The 18,582-nt window shown below is 51.5% G+C and overlaps 1 protein-coding gene and 1 long non-coding RNA gene across 3 annotated transcripts; one reads left to right on the top strand and one right to left on the bottom strand.

Moving 5' to 3' along the window:
- Nucleotides 1-8,626: 8,626 nt before the first annotated feature.
- On the top strand, nucleotides 8,627-17,796 carry LOC140849067 (uncharacterized). Of its 2 annotated transcripts, none has more exons than XR_012130560.1 (3): nucleotides 8,627-8,814; nucleotides 16,931-17,028; nucleotides 17,657-17,796. It is a non-coding gene; the product is annotated as an uncharacterized lncRNA (long non-coding RNA). The 2 variants fall into 2 exon arrangements; XR_012130559.1 differs by having other exon boundaries at nucleotides 8,627-8,810.
- LOC108384515 (large ribosomal subunit protein uL4m-like) lies at nucleotides 12,206-18,409 on the bottom strand. Its single transcript, XM_073235073.1, is given in 8 exon segments — nucleotides 12,206-12,763; nucleotides 13,542-13,618; nucleotides 13,695-13,804; nucleotides 13,897-14,000; nucleotides 14,875-14,992; nucleotides 16,108-16,159; nucleotides 17,754-18,043; nucleotides 18,129-18,409. Coding segments are annotated over 7 exon segments (786 nt in total). The 5' UTR covers nucleotides 17,933-18,043; nucleotides 18,129-18,409; the 3' UTR covers nucleotides 12,206-12,617.
- Between the last annotated feature and the right edge of the window lie 173 nt (nucleotides 18,410-18,582).

Genomic DNA, 18,582 nt, shown 5'->3' on the forward strand with positions numbered 1-18,582 from the left:
ACCTTTCGGTACCTCATCAGTTCCAGGTGAGAGACCCTGTTTACGTGAGACGACACAGAACGGGGACCCCCGCCGGGCCCGGATTGATGGGTAACTCAGACTAATAACCCCCTCAAGCTTCGCTTGTATAAAAAGAACCATGCTATTGGTGATTCTGATGCTCCTGCTACCTCCAACCCACCAGAACCCTAACCCCCATGTCCCCTATCAGCTCACCTGGGAAATAGAGAACTGGGAAACTCATGAAATATACAACCGCACTTCCCACACGACTCCCTTAGGCACGTGGTTCCCTAACCTGTACTTTAACCTAGATAGAGTAGCGGACTTAGAAAAGAGAGGCGGAAAAGGCAAGAGTCAGCATTCAGGCCTCCCTCTTCCCTGCGCCCCTCAGTTCTGTCCTGTTGGAATGGGAGGAGGAGACTGGCGAGAAAAGCAGCGCAGAGTCTCTGTGAGTCGAAATGGGTTTTATGCGTGCCCAGGGTTTCGAACAGGGCCAGCGAAGCAGCAGTGTGGAGGGGCTGAGGCCCGATACTGTGCACGCTGGAGTTGTGTTACCACCAATGACGGGGAGTGGAAGTGGCAAGTAACTCCCCAGCTCATCACTCTCTCATTTGTTAAACCGTGCACCCGAACTAGGTACAGCCCAGACTGTAATCTGCTCAAGCTCCAGTTCACAGAACAAGGAAAAAAAAACACCCAATGGCAGACAGGGTTAACCTGGGGCCTATATCTTTATCAGACCCCTCCCTTTGGAACCCTTATCCGAGTCAAATTAAAAGTTGAGCCAATAGTCAAGAAAGCCTTAGGTCCCAACCCGGTCATAAATCCTCAGAAACCTTCAATCCAAGACAAGGGCCTGAGTAAAAAGGATGAAAAAATGCTGACCAGAACGCTTGCTCCAGAGCCCACGAGAGGACCGAGTCCATCGACCTCTGGGTTATGGGCCCAGCACACCCCCTCCGGGTTAGATAATCCCATGTGGGAAATGGTGCAGGCAGTTGTAGAGACTCTTAACCACACCACTTCCTCCCTCACCGATCCCTGTTGGCTATGCTACCCAGGTTCACCCCCCTTCTATGAGGCAATCAGGATAAATGGCTCCTACACTATCAACAACTCCCATCCCACTTACTGGGACGGGAGACCGTGGGGACTTACAATCGCTCAAGTCTCAGTCGTTGGTACGTGTGTAGGCACAGTCCCAACGACCCAGAGCCAGTTATGCTCCTCCTGTAATAACACTACGTGGGAGCAGGGAAAGTGGATTATACCCTCCTCAGGCTGGTGGCTCTGCTCAAAGACAGGCCTCACTCCAGCCCTATCCACCTCTGTGTTCAATGCTAACAGTGAGTTTTGTGTGCTGGTGGCCCTTCTACCTCGCCTAATGTATCATTCTCATGAATCTCTCCTTTCTTATTGGGAAGAAAGGCTGAGCCCCCACCGGAGCAAGAGGGAGGTTGTTACCGCCCTGACCATTGGAACCCTCTTCACCCTAGGGATGGCAGAGGCAAGCACGGGGGTTGCAGCCCTTGTAACTCGAGAAAAGGGGCTCATAGCCCTGAGGCTGGCAATCGATAGAGACCTAGAACAACTCCGACAGACAATATCAGACCTAGAGCAATCCCTCACCTCCTTGTCCGAGGTGGTCCTACAGAACCAAAGAGGCCTGGACCTCTTGTTCTTAAAGGAAGGTGGGTTATGCGCAGCCTTAAGAGAAGAGTGCTGTTTCTATGTAGACAAAACAGGTGCAGTCAGAGATTCCTTGGCCAAACTGAAAAAAGATTTAGAGAAGAGGCGTAAAGAATATGAAAGTAGCGAAGGCTGGTTTGAGTCTTGGTTCAAATACAAGCCTTGGTTTGCTACCCTTCTCTCGGCCGTTGCGGGGCCGCTCGTCATTCTGCTGTTGCTGTTTACGATTGGCCCGTGCATAATTAACAGGCTTGTTAAGTTTGTGCAGGAAAGAATTGACACTGTCCAACTCTTAGTCCTTCGTCAAAGGTATCAGGACCCAGATGCCGCTGTGAAAGATTCCACAGTCTAATCAAGAAAAGGGGGGAAATGTAAAGGAGTGCAGAGAGCATTAAGAGTCAGGAAAAAGAACTAATAAAACTTAGCTAAACCTTAACAGCAGACCATTCCGGAATAGTAAGAGATTCAATGTCTAAACTTAGAGAGAGACCAGATCAAAGGAAGAGAGAGCGAGAGGCCAGCCAAGGGCTATTTGAATCCTAGTTTACTAAATCCCCATGGTTTACAACCCTGATATCCACCCTGGCAGGGCCCTTGCTTATTTTTATACTGCTTCTCACTTTAGGTCCCTGTATCTTAAACCGGCTAATAGCCTTTGTTAGGGAAAGAGTGAGTGCTGTTCAGGTGCTAATGCTGAGACCGCAGTATCATTCACTCACACAGCAGGAAGAAACAAACATTCCATGATTGGAATGGTCAAAGGAAAGTGGGGAAATGTAGAATCTAAGCATTAGTAAGATTAGTAAATTAGCATAAGCATAGCCATCTTAGAAACCTAGAAACCATTTTCTGAGAGTGTGACTCAGAGGGAAAAAAAAAACAAAAAAAAAACAAACAAACCCTGGGCCTGGGTAAGGCCTTGAAAAACAAGTTAATCATGAGCACCGGGTGGTGGGCAGCTGTGACCCTTGGTCAGCTAACCTTGGTCAGTAAATCTTACATACCAAGCTTATCGTGCAGAACCTCCCTAACCATTGAGGAGTAGTCTTACCCTGCCCTTGCTTAACCCCAGGATATATGTCTTGCAAGAATAATGTATAGTTACAGAAAATTGCTATGAGTTAAGTGCTTTGAAATTGCTATATAAACCCTTGGCTCTGAGTGCTCGGGGTCCTTGTTGAGACCCGCTGCATCGGGCTGACTTGGACCTCAGCTAGCTAGCTGAATAAAGACTTTGCTTGAATTTACATCTCTATGCCTGTGTAGTTTGTTCTCTGGGGAAGCCTCAGAAGCCTGGACCCTAACAGCAACAACTAGGATACAGGTAATGGCTGTGGATGAAAGCCATGGCTCCTGGAAATCTCCATCTCATTTGTAATGAAATACCCCATTCTCAGGGTCTTAAAGGAGACATGGCTTTGATACCCAATGATCCTAAGATTCACTGAATGTGAAGTTTACATGCAAATGGAACCCTTGTTTAGGTGCCAGATAGTCAAGTGATCCTTGGTATATCTGGGGCAATCAATGCATACACACAAAGACAATGCTTTTATATCACGGCAAGTAAGATTTTATACTCATCTGAGAAGGAGAGATAGAGTGGTCAACATACAAGATTAAGAACAATGGAACCAGACAGATCTGGTTCACATCCTGCTGCTACCACTTATCATTTATGCCCTTAGGCCCGGAACTCTATCCCCTGGGCCTCATTTTCCTCCCAAAGTTGCAAACCAGAGAAGTAATATCCTTCCCACAGGGTTGTTGTTAGGATAAAACAAGTGAAGGGAATATAGTGCTTGACACGTAAAGGGTGCTCAGAAATGTAAGTTATCTTCTTTAATTTTTCAGTTTACAAGGTTTTTTAAAAATATTGTCTAATGACACCTAGGATTCATTTGATCTAATTTTCAGCTTTTATAGGCAGGGCCATGGCATGTGTAAATACACGGTACACTAGAAAGAAAAAAGAAAACTGTAGAGGAGATTGTGCAACCTGATCCTTGAAGTTCTCTGTTCTACCCAACTTGCGCTATTCACAATTTGGTCTCTCTGTTTACCAAATTCTACTTTAAACTACATGGTCTCTAAGGTCTTACATCTATTATTACTCTCATCTATGGTTCTTACAGGAGTTTGCAGCTATTTTTATTCTGTTATTAAAGGAAAGGTAAGGGGGGACTAACAGCCTGGAGGACCTCTCAAGGGCTCTAGTGGCTACTCTGTGTAGCATCATTTGTGCTCACTACCAGTCTGAGGGAGTTGTGAGTCCTCCTTTCTCACAGAAAGATGGAGAAGGTCATGGAGATGAATAAATTGGCCTCATCACTCATGGCTGGTAACTGGCAGAACTTCCTAATTTAGGTGAAGAATGGTCTTATGGAAGGAGATGCCTGTCCTACTATTCAGAGATACAAGAGTCCCTGACACAACTCAGGATTCTCATCATGACACCAAGAAAGTGAACATAGTCCCAAGAGTTAGGAAACCAAACTTCTAGCCTTTACCTCTAAACTGCATCCTGAATCCTTCTTTCCTAGAGCAACTGAAAAAAAATCACCTGCTATACTTAGCTTTACCTTTATGGTCACCCTGAAAGGTACATGAGCAGGATGAAGAATTAAAGATGGTACAGGAGCTATAAGATTCCATTACTTGCTGTGTGGCCTTGGGAAGGTGGCTTTCCCCTCTTGAGCCCCAGCGTCTTCACCTGTCAAATGAAAGAGTTGGACCAGTTTCTAAAACTGTTGTCCCCAGCAGCATCAACATCACACAGAACTTATTAGAAAATGCTAATATCAGGCCCCACCCCAGGCCTAGTGAATCAGATGCCTTGAAAGTAGAATCCAACAATCTGGGCTTTGATAAGCCCTTCAGGAGGCTCTGACCACAGTAAGACTGGAGAACCACTGGGCTGGCCGAGTGCTAAGGACTCTCTGCATCTAGCAGAAATTCTGGTAGGTCTGATGTCAGCCCAGAGAAGTGGGTGAGGCTGAAACTAAGGGAATGATCGGGGCAGTTCCTCAAGGGAGGAGGCCTGTCAATGGATCAGCACCCTGTGTGTAGAGCGTTCTGCCTCCAAGTCGAGCCTCTAGCACACACTTGTATTTTATCTTGCTTCAGACTTCTTAACCTCTCACTCTCATTTTCTCATCTGCAAGGGGTGGTAGGAAGCAAAGACACCAACCTCCTAAATTTTCTGGGAATTGAATCATGCACCTTGCCGGAAGTAGGTGGCATGTAGTAGGCCCTGGATAAGTGGCTCCTTAAGCAATCTGCATCTCCATCCTTATGGCAAAATCTGAAATTTTTTTGAAGGAAACTCTCCCTTTATCTGGGTGACATGGGATTTTTCTGAGCCAACTCATGAAGGTCAGGCCTAAGGATCCCGGCACATCAGTGGTGCTCCAACCCACATGACAGATTCTGACTCTGATTTCAGCCCTAAAGTGAGTTTGTCTCCCAAGGAAGCTTTCTTGTCATAGTTGATTAGAAATTCTTTGTGGTGTGTGAAAAAGGGGCATTTTTTTTATATAGCAGGAACTAATTTATGCTTCAAGCAAAATGAAAGTAGAAAGTATTTTGCTACAGGATGTGGACCATGATCCCCAGGCAGAAAGGAGATCAAGTCCTTTCTAACAGTGACCAGGTTACCACTCTGGTCTTGTGGGTCTGATTTATCCATTCTCCAGAATACCTGACGTAAAAGAGCCACCCACGGCTCTGGAGTTTTCTGGCCCCATGGTTTTATAGCCTTTGCAGTCTTTCTCTCCTATGTCCAAATCCCGGGGAAAGAGAATCTGGTTGATTGACTTGAGGCAGGTACCTCCTATCTCTTGATCTAATCATTGGTGGCCAAAGACACACGATCACCTTATACCTTCCTGGAGATCATTCCTGGGGTGAGAGGATAGTTTAGGGAGCCCTGAGGAACCAGGCAGACCAAGTTCATCACAGATGTTCATTTTGATAAAGATGGGAAAGAAATCTCTAGACTTCACTGCAAGAACCAGGCTGCTGATGGCTGGCACGTGCCGGGTCTGGTCAAGATCTCACCATTTTGTGTTCCCAGCAGATGGTTACAATTTATAATACTAGATGCTCTTTTAAATTTCACTGGCAAGAAGGGTTGACTCCACAGATGTGGAATATAGAAAGGGAATGTTTTATTCTGTGTCAGCATAAACAAGGTGATATATGTAATGTAAATTACTGTTATCTGCAGTGCATGTTATGCTTAATACAGCTTATTGAATCTCTGTGTCATGTAAGCCAGTGCTGCTATCATGAAACAGGTTTTTTTTGTTTGTTTTGCAAGAGGTAACTGGATATGGAAAAAAGATATTTTGACTTAAGGTAAAAAATTGGTGTAACATTGTAGAAAATACTAGGGTTTGAGAGTCTGTTCTCATCTAGCCACAGCTCAGCTGCTATGTGGGCTTTGGTTCCCTCACCTGCAAAATGATGAAGTTAGACCTAACGATATCCAAGGTCCTCACTGCTGACAACATATAGGGTTTCTATCATCTCCAGCTGGTAGAGGTTTTGTCACTGCAGGCATCCTCGGGATGCTGGATCCATTATGGTCCTGGCAGGGAATGAATGGCCCACTTCAAAGGTTTGCTGAGAAAGTTGACTGGAAGCATTGGCTACAGAGGCTTGGGTGGAGCTGGGAGGACCAGTAAGGCATGGTGAAGCAGCCAGAGATGAGCACCTGTGGGCAGCTACTGCCTTACCCTCAGGTAGGGAACCACTTGAGAAGGAGTGGGGAATAAATGCCTGCAGGTCTCTCTCCTCCACTCCCAGACTCCAGCTGGTGCCTCCCATTGGATGAACCCAGTGAGGAGCCAGAATAGAAGGTTGCCCAAGGATACAGTCACCCTGGTGGGCAGCAAAAGGCAGGTGCCAGACCTGGAGTAACAAATAGCAACCAAAGGTAACAGGAAAGAAAGCAGCAGGTGTTTCTCCCCCTCCTGTGCTGTCAGCAGCAAGCAAATACATATTTCATCTCTAGCACAGAATCAACATTGCCTCTCTGGCTTTGAAGGCAAACAGGGAAGTTGTTGTCTATAGCCTGACTCCCACTGGATGGACCTGAAGCCCTCAGGCTGTCCAGGAGAGCTTCTGTACGTAAGTTGCAGATATCCAATTCCTGGAGGGAGGAAGGGGCAGGATCTGCACAGCACGCCCTTCCCTCTGGATGTTCTGGGACCTGGGGAGGTCTTGTGAAGATTTTGCAAGCCCTTTCCATTCCAAGCTACAGTGAACATAACAGGATCCAGACCGTACCACCCCCAACTGCAGTCCTGAAACTGGTCTTTTTCACAGCTCTGGCAGCCCTCCCTTCCTCAACATCCTACAGAGGTAACCAGTACCTGTTAACAAACCTTTCTTCAAATAGCCATGCCCTGGGTACAGTTTACCTGCAGGTGCAGGTGTTTTCCTATGACAGTTTTCTTTGGGCTGTTTCCTTCCCCGGAGGTGTGCTTTCTCTCCATCTCCCTGGAAAGACACTGCTAATCCTAGGCTGTCGGTCAAACCCGGCAGGCTGAGCATCAGCTCAGACGGAGTTCTTCCTTTGTCAAACACCTTTGCTTCATATCTCTCTTTGCACATGGATCATGTCAATTGGTCCCTCTTTTAAATGCCCTTTCTGTTCCCTCACTGCTACCTTGGTGGACCTTTTGCTTGTCTGTCCTCAGATGTCCACTCCAATGTCATCTATTGTGCTGATCACTGCAGGGAACTACATCCCCCAGGATCCTTTGCTCTTTGGCTTCCAAGTGATCTCTGTCAATGGGATTCACTGGCAGAAGACTGGAGCAGAGAGAAGCTGGGTATTTCTGTCCCTCTTTCACTGAACTTCTGGAAGCACCTCCAGCTCTAGCACCATCTCTCCATGGATTCTGTTCCTGCAGGGCAGTTCTCAGTATGGTTCCCACTGGAGTATCGTACCTGAGGTTCTCCACATTGGGGCTCTGGTAGCACCATCATTTCCCCATGACCCTAAAACCCTAAGGAGGGTGGCAGCTTTTCACTGCTGGAACCTCTGAGTTGCCTGCAGCTTTTTACTGTTGGACCCTGTGTGGTCTGTCAACTCTTCTGTCACCTGTGTAACCAATTCCCTGTATTAAACTTCCTATGCTTTAAATACCTGGGATCCTGACAAAGCCAGACTGATGTGTTACCTCCCCCCAGAATGAGAAAGGCAGCATATTTTTGTATGGCCCCCGAATGAAGAATGGTTTTTACCTTTTCAGAGATGAAAAAAGATACAAAGAATATTTCGCGACATGTGAAAATTATGTGAAATTCAAATCTGTGCCGTAAAATTTTACTTGCACAGGGTCACGTCCATTTACTTACTATAGTGTAACAGAAACCCTATGGCCCTCCAAGCTCCAAATTCTTACTACCTGACCTTCAGAGAAAAAGTTTGCTAACACTCGTCTCTGCCAGGATTGCTGTACATACAGCTGTTCATTGCTTAGGCCTGTCTTGGCTGCCTCAGTAGACTAGGAGCTTCTGCGAGGCGGGGCCCTTGTGGGATCCCGCTGAGCTGGTGCTTCACAACAACCTCCTAAAACAGTTGCTCCTTTGCTACGGAGGTAGGACAATGACGGTTTAAGAATCATCTGGGTTCGAATGCCGACTGTCTGGGAGTTGATTCCCCTCTCTGTCCCTCCGTTCCCTGCTCTGTGAAATGGAGATCCAAGAAGGACTGGTATTGAATGACATAAGATGTAGGTGTAGTTATTAATCCTTCCCTGAGTGAGCATCGCTGCCCAGGAGCTGCGTGGGAGCCCAGCGGAGGCCAGGTGGGCCTGTGAGGCGGGCGGCGCTGAGACCCGGACGAAGGTTGCGCGTGGCGCCGGGGCGCGACTGTCAATCAAGGCTGCAGAGGGGCGGGGCGGTGTTTCCGCCTGCGCGTGGCCGCTCGGCGGTGCCCGGGACAGTCGGGAACCGCGCCCGCAGCCGCCGGCCGAGTGGCCGGAGAGGGCGATGGAGCTGGAGCCCGAGGTGTTGCTGCAGGAGGCTCGCGAGAACGTGGAGGCGGCGCAGAGTTACAGGCGGGAGCTGGGCCAGAGGCTGCAGGGGCTGCGGGAGGCGCGGAGGCAGGTTGGAGGGCCGCTCCCGGAGGGGCGCTGTGGGCCCCGGGGAGGGCACGGGGTGCCCAGCGGGTGGACGCGGGCAAGGAGCGCGCCGAGCGGTGAGAGTGTCTAAAACTCTGAAGGGAGAAGGCAAGAGTCTCTGAAGGTGCAGGGAGACCTAGCGCGGTCCGGGAATGGGGGAGGTGGGTACTGGAGGTTGTCTTAAGGGGAAGAGACAAGTTTGGGGGATCGAGGGAGAGTGTGAGCTGCGTTCCCTAAACTGTGTAGGGCCGTGATGGGGGTAGGGGTGGAATCCGAGGTTGGGGAGAGTGAGGGACCGCAGCAAAATGAGAGGGCGTCACCGAGGGTAGGGATGATGGAGAGTTGGGGGAGGTGGAGATTCTTTGGAAAAACCTGCCGCGGGGATGGAGACTGCCGTGGGGATTAGAGAGCCTGAGGAAAATGTGGGGCAGTGACTTGGGGAGAGCTGAAGGTGGAGGCAACATGAATATAGAAAGGGAGGGCTGAAGAGAGAGGGAGGTAGGGAGGGGACTGAGAAGCAGTAGCGTTAACAGTAAATGGATGGGATTAATGCCTGAAAGGAGTACTTCATTATCTCATATGATCTTGAATGCCTTAAAAAAATTCTAGATGGTCTGGACTTTAAGGTGAAGCTGTGTTGGAAGAGCAAAAGAAGGAAAATTAAGTACTCCAGGGATGGAATAAACGGTGTAGGGAAACGGAAAAACAGGTTTAAAGAGAGGAGTGCTGAAAGGAGAAGCTAAATATACTTTCAAGTGACAGCAGTCATCTGTTCCATGGGGACAAGGTTATCAGACATAGGAAGGCCACATGGTTTCTCTACCCCTTGGAACATATACAGAAAGATGTAACTCATTCTCAACGTGTAATAGGACAGATAATCCTCAAGCTACTGTTTACAGGGGTAGCTTAATAAATGCTCTTTGAATGTGTGGGATTCCATCTGAGTGGAATCGCTTGGGCGGGTGGGATTTTTCTCCACCACACTTGATATTAATCTGTATTATCAGCATGGTAACTCCCAGGGTGCAGAGAATCTGAAAATGTGCATCTAGTAGAATAGTGCCATGGTGATAGTGCCTTTGGCTCTCATCATTAAGAACGCTCAGCATACTTCATGTGTTACGTACTTTTAAATCCTGAACTTTTCTGTGGAAAGTGGGTCACTTTGGCCTGTTTTCTAGGCACTAAATAAATACTGAGAGGCCTTGGACACAATCTCAGATGAGGCCAAGGCAGAGTTTGGTTCTACATCTATAAGACCATTAGCCTCAGAGTCAAGAAATACTGACAATCTCTCTCCCCTTGCAAAATGAGATACCAGGGATCTCTCTGAACCTGAACTGCTGTTGAATGGGAGCCTCCCCAGGCTGGAGGCTTCCGTGGGAAGGGGCCTGGTGGCTCTGCTGCTGACCTTCATCCTGGCTGCCCCCACCCGCCCCCTCTCATCAGCCCGTTGGGTTCGTTCTGCACAGGTGCAGGTAGGAGGGCCCAGGGCAGGTCCTCCTTGGCTGGTGGCTTTACCCTCTTTGATGACCTAGCAGTGTGTGTTAAAGTGGCACCCCTGTGAATCTGGTGTGTGTTCTGGGGCTTGGAAGCTCTTTCCTAGAGACCCCTTTGTTGGGGTGGGGGCGCCTTTGATCTGGGCTGCGGCTGAGGGGAGCCCCCCTACCCGGTGGGCCTCCAAGCCAACTATCAAGAAGCACACACCCTGGATGCACCATCCCAGCTGCCTGCCTCTCACCCTCTGGGTGTCCTGGGAGTCAGATCTGAGCCCTCTCGGCTCATTCTAGCTCTCTTAAACCAGAGCCAGCTTGAGTCCTGGGTGGCCTGCCTTCAGGGACACTTCTGAAAGGCTGTGAAGTCCCCTCCCTTTCTGGGCTCCCATGTCCCAAGAGGCTGGATGGGGACTTACAGGTAGCAATGGCTCTGCTGAAGAAATGTCTTCACTCATCTCTTTTTTGAAAAAGGCTTTTTATTTGAGAGAATTTAACCAGGACAACAGCAGAGGGTGGATCTGATTAAAGCACAGGTGCTGGCTTCCAGTTCTAAGCGCTGATCTTCTCTCTCCCCCTTACACCCTGTGTTGGGTTCACCTGTTTCTCCTCCTCCTCCCCCCCCCACACACCTGTTTCTCCTCCTTCTCCCCCCAACACACACACACCTGTTTATCCTCCTCCTCCCCCCAACACACACGTTTCTTCTCCTCCCCCAACACACACACACACACACACACACACACACACACACACACACACACACACACACACACACACACACACACACACACACACACACACACACACACACACACACACACACACACACACACACACACACACACACACACACACACACACACACACACACACACACACACACACACACACACACCCTAAAAACCTAACCCCTGGTACCTGCAAATGTGACCCAATTTGGAAACTGAGGTCAAGTTAGGGTGAGGTCATTAAGGTGGCCCTGACCCAACATGACTGGCGTCTTTATAAAAAGAGGGAATTTGGACACACAGATACCCCATGAAGGTGGAGGCAGAGATGAGGGTGATCTGCGTCTAAGCCCAGGAAAGCTGAGGGCTGCCGGCAAACCACTGGGAGTCCAGGGAGAGGCCTGGGACAGACCTTCCTCAGCCTCAGGAGGGCCAGCCCTGCCACTTTGGTCTTCGATTTCTGGCTTCTAGAACCAAGTGTTTCTGGAGCTAAACCACCCAGCCTGTGGCAGTTAAGGCAGCTTGAGCAGACGGCACACATGCTACCCCCACCCAGCCCCAATTATTTGAAAGCATACTCTGGACATCAGACTTTTCTGGGTGCATTTCTTTGGAAAATCTGCAAGAGCAGGGGCCGGCCCCACCGTTTCCTGATAGCTCTGATGTGTACCGCTGAGCCCTGTTCCTCCTAGTTACAACTGTGTAGACTAGTCTGGGTGCTGTCAGGATACCAGGGGGGTGGTCCTCTAGGTCTTGGTGTCCCCAAGGGGCTGGTGAGAGGTGCAGGGAGAGGTACAGGATGGCTTGGCTTCAGCCCAAGCAGCATTTTCCCGCCTGCCAGTTCACCCCTCCTTACTGGCTCCAAGTGGCTGGGGTTTTTTTAGTCAAATCTGGTGCCTTAAGAATTGAAGTTTCTGTTCAAGGATTTCTAAAGAATATGTTGCAAGCTCTGAAGGCACTCCCCAGAGAGGCATTCCACATGTTTCCAGTGAAGGGCAGCCCTGCTAATGGGGGGTCAGTGGGGCAACGGTTCTGGCTGACCAAGGAAACTGACCACACTGTTGCATAGTCTGTGTGACAACTGTTAACAAACATTAACGTGGGGGGAAAATGACATTGGCTGACACAAGAATCAGGATAGCGGTTGGGTGTTTTTAAGAATACATTTATTTGCTCACTTATTTGCCACGTGGATCCTGACTGTACTTAGGGGCGATTACCGTGACGAGCGCAGTTTTGCACCTCATACCTACTTGTGGAATCACGCCTGCACTCCTGGACCAAAGGACCACAACCAACAGGACCACAAATCCCACCCAGGGGTGAATGCCCGGGAGCGGGGAGGCCCAGGAGTGAGGCCCCAGAGACAGTGGCGTACACAGGCATTCCACTGCACATGCCTGGGGTCTGACTTGCCCACAAAAGGTGAGTCTGGGCCTCTTCTAAAAACAGCACCGAGGCCCAAGCCTGCCAGGGGCTTGGCCTGGCTTGCAGCAGGCAACTGGCATGAACAGTGCAGGAAGGTGGGCGGCTGATGGGCCCTGGGGTGCGAGGGTGAGAGCTCAGGGGAGGTCGCAGTAGGGCAGGCGGAAGGGGTAGAGGGGGGTGTAACGTGAGTCTTGCCAGATTAGCTTCTCCTCCAGGAAGGCCACGGTCTGCAGGGTCAGGACCAGCGTCTAGTGCTTCAGCATGCTCTGCACATTCAGGCCTGGCAGGCGGGCATTCGGGCGGGTACAGTCAGGGAGGGTAAGGCGATCCTGTGTCTGGAGGCCCTTTCCCTCCTTGGGAAGCACCCCCCCCTTACACAGAGACTGTGGTCGGGGGTGGGTCATGAGCCCTGCAGACTGGGTTCAAATGCCAGCTCAGCCACTCCCTGCAAGCAAGACCCTGGATGACAGAGACAACAGCTCCCAACTCGCCACCCAGAGCCTCCCACAGTCACTGCCACCTCCCACCCACAGAGCATCAGCAGAGCAGGTGAATGAGCACAATGTGCTGAGGCGGCTGTGTGTCTGTGGTCAGTGAGCCAGGGGCAGGTCCTGCAGGGCCTGTGGGCAGACAGGGCCCAGATGCAGGCGCTCACAGGCGCCCCCTGGTGGCTGCTGAGGGGAGGACAGACTGGGGGGCAAGGATGGGACCTGCCGCTAGTGGTGGCGGTGGTGGGGAAGACCCTGAGTGAGAGCAGGCGCAGCACCCAGGACAACGGCCACTGTACTGGCCCTGGTAGGAGACTAGGTAGGGCCAGGTGGTGAGAAGTGGCCGGTTCTGGATGTGTTAAAGACTGGACCTAAAGAAGGGTGAGCTAACAGAGCGGAGGGTGTCTGGGGCCTGAGCCACTGCAAGGCCGGCGATCTCATGCCTGTGTGACCCCCGTGTGTCTGGAGACATGCAGTGAGGAGGGGAGAGCACCCTGAGCAGGAGCTGGCATGGCGAAGGATGTGAACAGGCCTGTGTGCTCTCTGGGGACCTGGGGGCCCTCTGCTCACCCACAGCTGGGACCAGGGTGAAGGTCTTGAGTTTGGAGGTGGCGGCCACAACATTCTGAGGCATGTCCTCATGTGCTCTGAAAAGGAGACCAGGAGGTGAGTCCTGCAGTGGACGGAGCTCGGCCCCCACCCAGCTCTACCCTGCACCCTCACAGGTCCACGAGGAGCACGGAGTCCCCCCAGTGGCGGTAGTGGGCCAGTTCTGTCAGGTACTGGGGGTCTGCGGTCGGCAGCTCCAGGGAGTCCACGATGTGCAGGTTGTCCTGGGGGGCGGGGAGGATGGTGTGAGCCCCTGATTGCTGCCCAGCCTCCTCCCCAAGGACCCCGGCAGCGCCAGGCATGATGGGGGCTGTACCTGGGCCAGCTTGACAGTCAGCACCACCTTGAGCCCCTGCACCCGCACTTTCATGGGCAGCATGTAGTAGCTCGTGGGGCCCCGGAGGCCATGGGCAACGCCTCCTGAGGGGACAGAGGTGTGCACAGGTGAGGGGCTGGGCTGGGAGGTCAGAAATTTGCTCCAGTGATTGTGTGCACAAGCTGCCAGCAGACACACTGAATTCCAGCAAAGAGGGCAGGGCCTTGGTATGGATGGAGAGGGAAGGCTGGATCAGACATCACCTGGGACAGGTGACTTCACTCACTGGGCCTGTTTCCTCAGCCACTGAAACCCTGTGTGAGGGCCATCTACCCATGTGTCCACTCCCTGTGGGGCCCTGGGAGTAGAGCAGGGAACAAAATGGACAGGATCCTGGCCCTCAAACCATTCGTATTCAGAGGCTTGACTGCTGAGGTAATCACGGCGGTGTGGGACAGCACAAGGGGGTGCAGGGGCAGGGGGACCCAAGGGAGGTCGAGGAGGAGGCATGGCCCAAACACATCAGAGAGGCGATGGGAGTTGGTCAGGCAAATGGCAGATGACTGGGCGAGCTCTGTCTGGTCAGAGAGGGTGTGGAGGGGACAAAGGGGAGAGGATCTGCACCCTGGAATGCCAAGTAAAGAGCTCAGACTTCATGCAAAGACGACAGGAACAGAGAAGTTTAGGAAGATCCCTCCGGGCGCTGTGGGAAGTGGGGCCCAGGAGAGGTGAGATGGGAGGGAGGGCCACAGGGGCTGTGGCCACAGTCTGACAGGAGAGGCCAAGACTAGAGCAGGGGTGGGGGAGTGGAGGCTCCCAGATCTGACCCACATGGGCGGGGAGGTGCGTGGGTCTGAGTCCTACCACCCCTGCCAAGGTGGAGGGAATGGGGCTCACAAGACTTCTCACTGGGTGTGTGTGAACAGACACCAAGACCTCCATTAATGCGGAGCCCCCTACCTGCACTGTCTCACTTACCTCCTCACCAGATCGGGGAGCGGATGCTGCCATGTCTCGCACGCCCACTACCTTTCTGCAGCTAGGGCTTCCGGCCACCACCCTGCACCTCGGCCCTAGTCTTGGTCTTGGCATAGCTCTGTGGACACAAAGTGAGGAGAGGGTCAGGTGCATGAGGCCGATGGCACTGTGGCCCAAAGGCACCAGGCCCAGGAATACAGCAGTGAGCTGGGCAGACTGGGCCTGCCACTACGGGGCCCGATGTGGGGCACAAAGACGGGGGCTCTGCTGAACAAGCCAGAGCATTCTGGGAGGGAGGGAGGGAAGGAGAAATAAATCAAGTATTTCTTCCTCCCCTCCAAAAGCTGGCCTTAAAGGCAGGGGCTGTGTACCTGGCACGCAGTGAGGGCTATTTTTCAAATGATTTTAGTGTGGCTGCATCTGAGAGGAAGGGGAGTTGAGGGGAGAGTCGTAGCTAGAATCAGGAAGAGGTGCGGGGCTGGGGGCTTCTGATGGCAGGTTTATTTCACTCCTACTTCATTCCTCGGGTGATGGGGAGCCAGGGAGGATGTGAGCAGGGATAGTGACCTCAGTGCTGTATGCCCAACACCTCGAATGGAACCTGGCACATGATAGGTGCCTTGTAAGTATTTACAGAATAAACAAAATACATTGTGTTTGTAACTTTTTTTGGCACCCTCTACTAGACTGGGACTCCGCAAAGGCAGGGGGCAAACCATACAAATAACTGGATGGACTTCTGAGGGGGGCAGAGGGAAGGCAGAGAAGCCCTGATCGGTAATGACCTCTTCCATGCTCTTGGCCTAAAATCCAAACTCCTCACCACTGCTGACCTCTATGGCCACACTGGGCTCCTCCTGGTCCCTGCCCCAGTCCTCTGCATGTGCTGTTCTCACTACCTCCACCCCAGGCCCTCTGCCCCCTTTACCTAATTAGTGCCTATTGCACACCTGTGGTTAAATGCCCCTTTCTCTGGGACAACTTCCCTGATTATACATCTCCACGAGTGACTACTTGATTCACGTTCACTTCCCCAACTAGATGGTGAACTTGGTAAGGGCAGGAATCTTGTCTGCTAGCACAATGCCCAGTGCAGGATGGTTGTTCAGGAAATGCCTGGCAAGTGACTCGTTAGCCAATAGTTCAGGAGAATACGCCCAGCCATCTGGAGAAGACACACTGAGGGGCTTGCTCGGCCTCTGTACTCCCACCTAACCCCCCTGGGGCACTCACAATTCTCTTGAAGTTCTTCTGCCAGACGGCAACCTGGTGCAGGATATTCAGCCTGTGGAGGAAGAAGGCAACATGAGGCCCACATCCACTTAAGCTCTCCACACTCCAAAAGATCAAAACTCGTGCTCCTTCCGTCCAATTCCAGGGCCCTGTGTGCCCTGCCCCTGCCCCTCTCTGACCCCATCTCATACCACCTCCAGCCCCACTCCATTTCCATTCTGTGAAACGGGCTCCAGCCTCCATACATTTGTGCTCACTGTTCCCTCTGCCTGAAACACTGTTCCCCTCGCTTGTTCCTTCTCAGCCTGCAGGTCTCAGGCCAAATATCTCAGAGAGAGGCCCCTTCCTCCTTCTCACAGTACCTTACTTCTTCCCTAGCATTACAACTCGCTGGTTGCAAACTTCCTCCTGGTTTTACCTCCCTATCCCTGTGCTGTCCCCTACAGCAGACACTGGCCACATGTTAAAGTCAACAGCATTTCAGATACATCAGATTAAACAAAATATATTACTGAAATCAATCTCACTTGTTTCTTTCTACTTAAAAAACAAAAACGTGGCTTAGAAAAATGTAAATGAACACATGTGGCTCACATTATGTGGCTACACTGGACACGGCTGCCAGGCGTTGGCAAGCTGTCTAGCAGGCCAAATCTGGCCAGCTGCCTGTTTTTGTAAACATATTTTACTGGAACACAGCCATGCTCATTCACTTACAAATTGTATGTGGCTGCTTTTGCACTACACGGGCAGACGCGAGTAATTGCCATGGAGATGTTATAGCCTGCAAAGCCTAAAATACTTTCTTTCTGGCCCTTTATAGAGTTTGCTGACTCCTGCTCTAGACTGTAAGCAACATCAGTGACCTCAATGCTGTATGCCCAACACCTCGAATGGAACCTGGCACATGACAGGTGCCTTGTAAGTATTTACAGAATAAACAAAATACACTGTGTTTGGAACTTTTTTTGGCACCCTCTACTAGACTGGGACTCTGCAAAGGCAGGGGGAAAACCGTACAAATAATAGTAATAATGATAAACTAAGTATCAAAGTGTTATACACAGTTGGCAAGTGATAACCCGGTCCTGGGAGTTAGCCCACAGAAGTTTGAGATCCTGGCTCTAAAGCTTGCAAGCTGTGTAACCTCGGGCAAATTTCTTAAGCTGTCTGTGCTCAGTTTCCTTATACACAAAGTAAGGATAGCAGAACCCCTTCCTAGGGTTGCTATGAGGATCTAGTTAACTCAAAGGCAAATAGGCTGTGCCAGGCATATAGAAGGACTTCATCGTTGGTGGTCATTTTTGCAAAAACCATTAACAGTAACGATAATCAACATTTCTATAGAACTTCTTATGTGCCAGAATTAACTCATTTAATCTCTTGAGTTTTGACAAGAATGGAGACACCGTGGGGCAAACGGAGGAAGGCAGAATTTGAATCCAGCTACTCTGGCTCCACAGTTCTGCGTGCTTAACACCTACAGGATGTTACCTCTCAGCTCTCAACCTCACAGAACTCCGCAAAGACCATCATCCTCTTTTGACAGGTGGAGAAACTGAGGCTGGAGCCCAGTTCATCCTGATTCCTACCACCCACCCCTCCGTTCCTCGGCCACCCAGTTCCTCTTTTCAGCTTCCTCTCACCTGGGCGCTGTAGAGAAAACTTCGGGGTGCAGCTCGGCTAGACCCACTCGCTCTTGCTCGTAGCCCCGCAGGGACTCTATCCAGGATTGTACCGGATGCCGGTGCGGGGATACCGGGAGCTCGCACCTGCGCAGCACAGGCGCCTGGGGAACTAAAGCGATTGGGAGGTCAAGGGTCATAATTCCCCGTCGCCTGCCCTACTGGGCGACCCTGGCAACCTCACGCGCGCCCATCACCGGCTCTGGCTTCTCCGCCGGCTGCACCGCCTCTTCCGCCAGTGCGTTCAGGCTCTGTAAACGGTGGGCGGGAGTAAGAGACAACCCCCGGTCCCTCCGGCCTTTGTCCTCCGACCCCGCGCCCAGACCCCGGCCTCACCCGGCAGCCGGGCTGCCGCAGTCAGCCCCGCGCCCCTGCCCGAACTAGCTGCAGCATCTCCGCGCAGCTTTCCACGCCGAGAGGTCAGAGCTCCCTCCAGACGCGCGGGACGCCTCGCGATGACATCATGCTCGCGACACCGCCCGCCCCACTTGGATTCGATGTTGGAAAGCGGGGCATGCAAGAACGAGGGTGTTGGGGCCGGGCCCAGTGTGCCCCCACCTCCGCCCCAGCACTACCCGGCCAGACCACAGTTCTCACGCTTGGCCTAAAGGGCCGGACATGACCACTCCACAACGCACACCCACAGCAAAAAGCCCCGCCCCCTCCGTACGTTTTGTCCTTCTGAGGACCGCCCCAAAGAGCTGGTGAGGGAATTTAGCCAATGAGAGCTCTCCTGCCCTCGTTCAGCCAATGAGCGTGCTAAGTCTGGAGGAGTGGCCCACCCATGGCT

Source organism: Manis javanica, chromosome 4 (assembly GCF_040802235.1).
Source record: "Manis javanica isolate MJ-LG chromosome 4, MJ_LKY, whole genome shotgun sequence".
Classification (NCBI taxonomy): domain Eukaryota; kingdom Metazoa; phylum Chordata; class Mammalia; order Pholidota; family Manidae; genus Manis; species Manis javanica.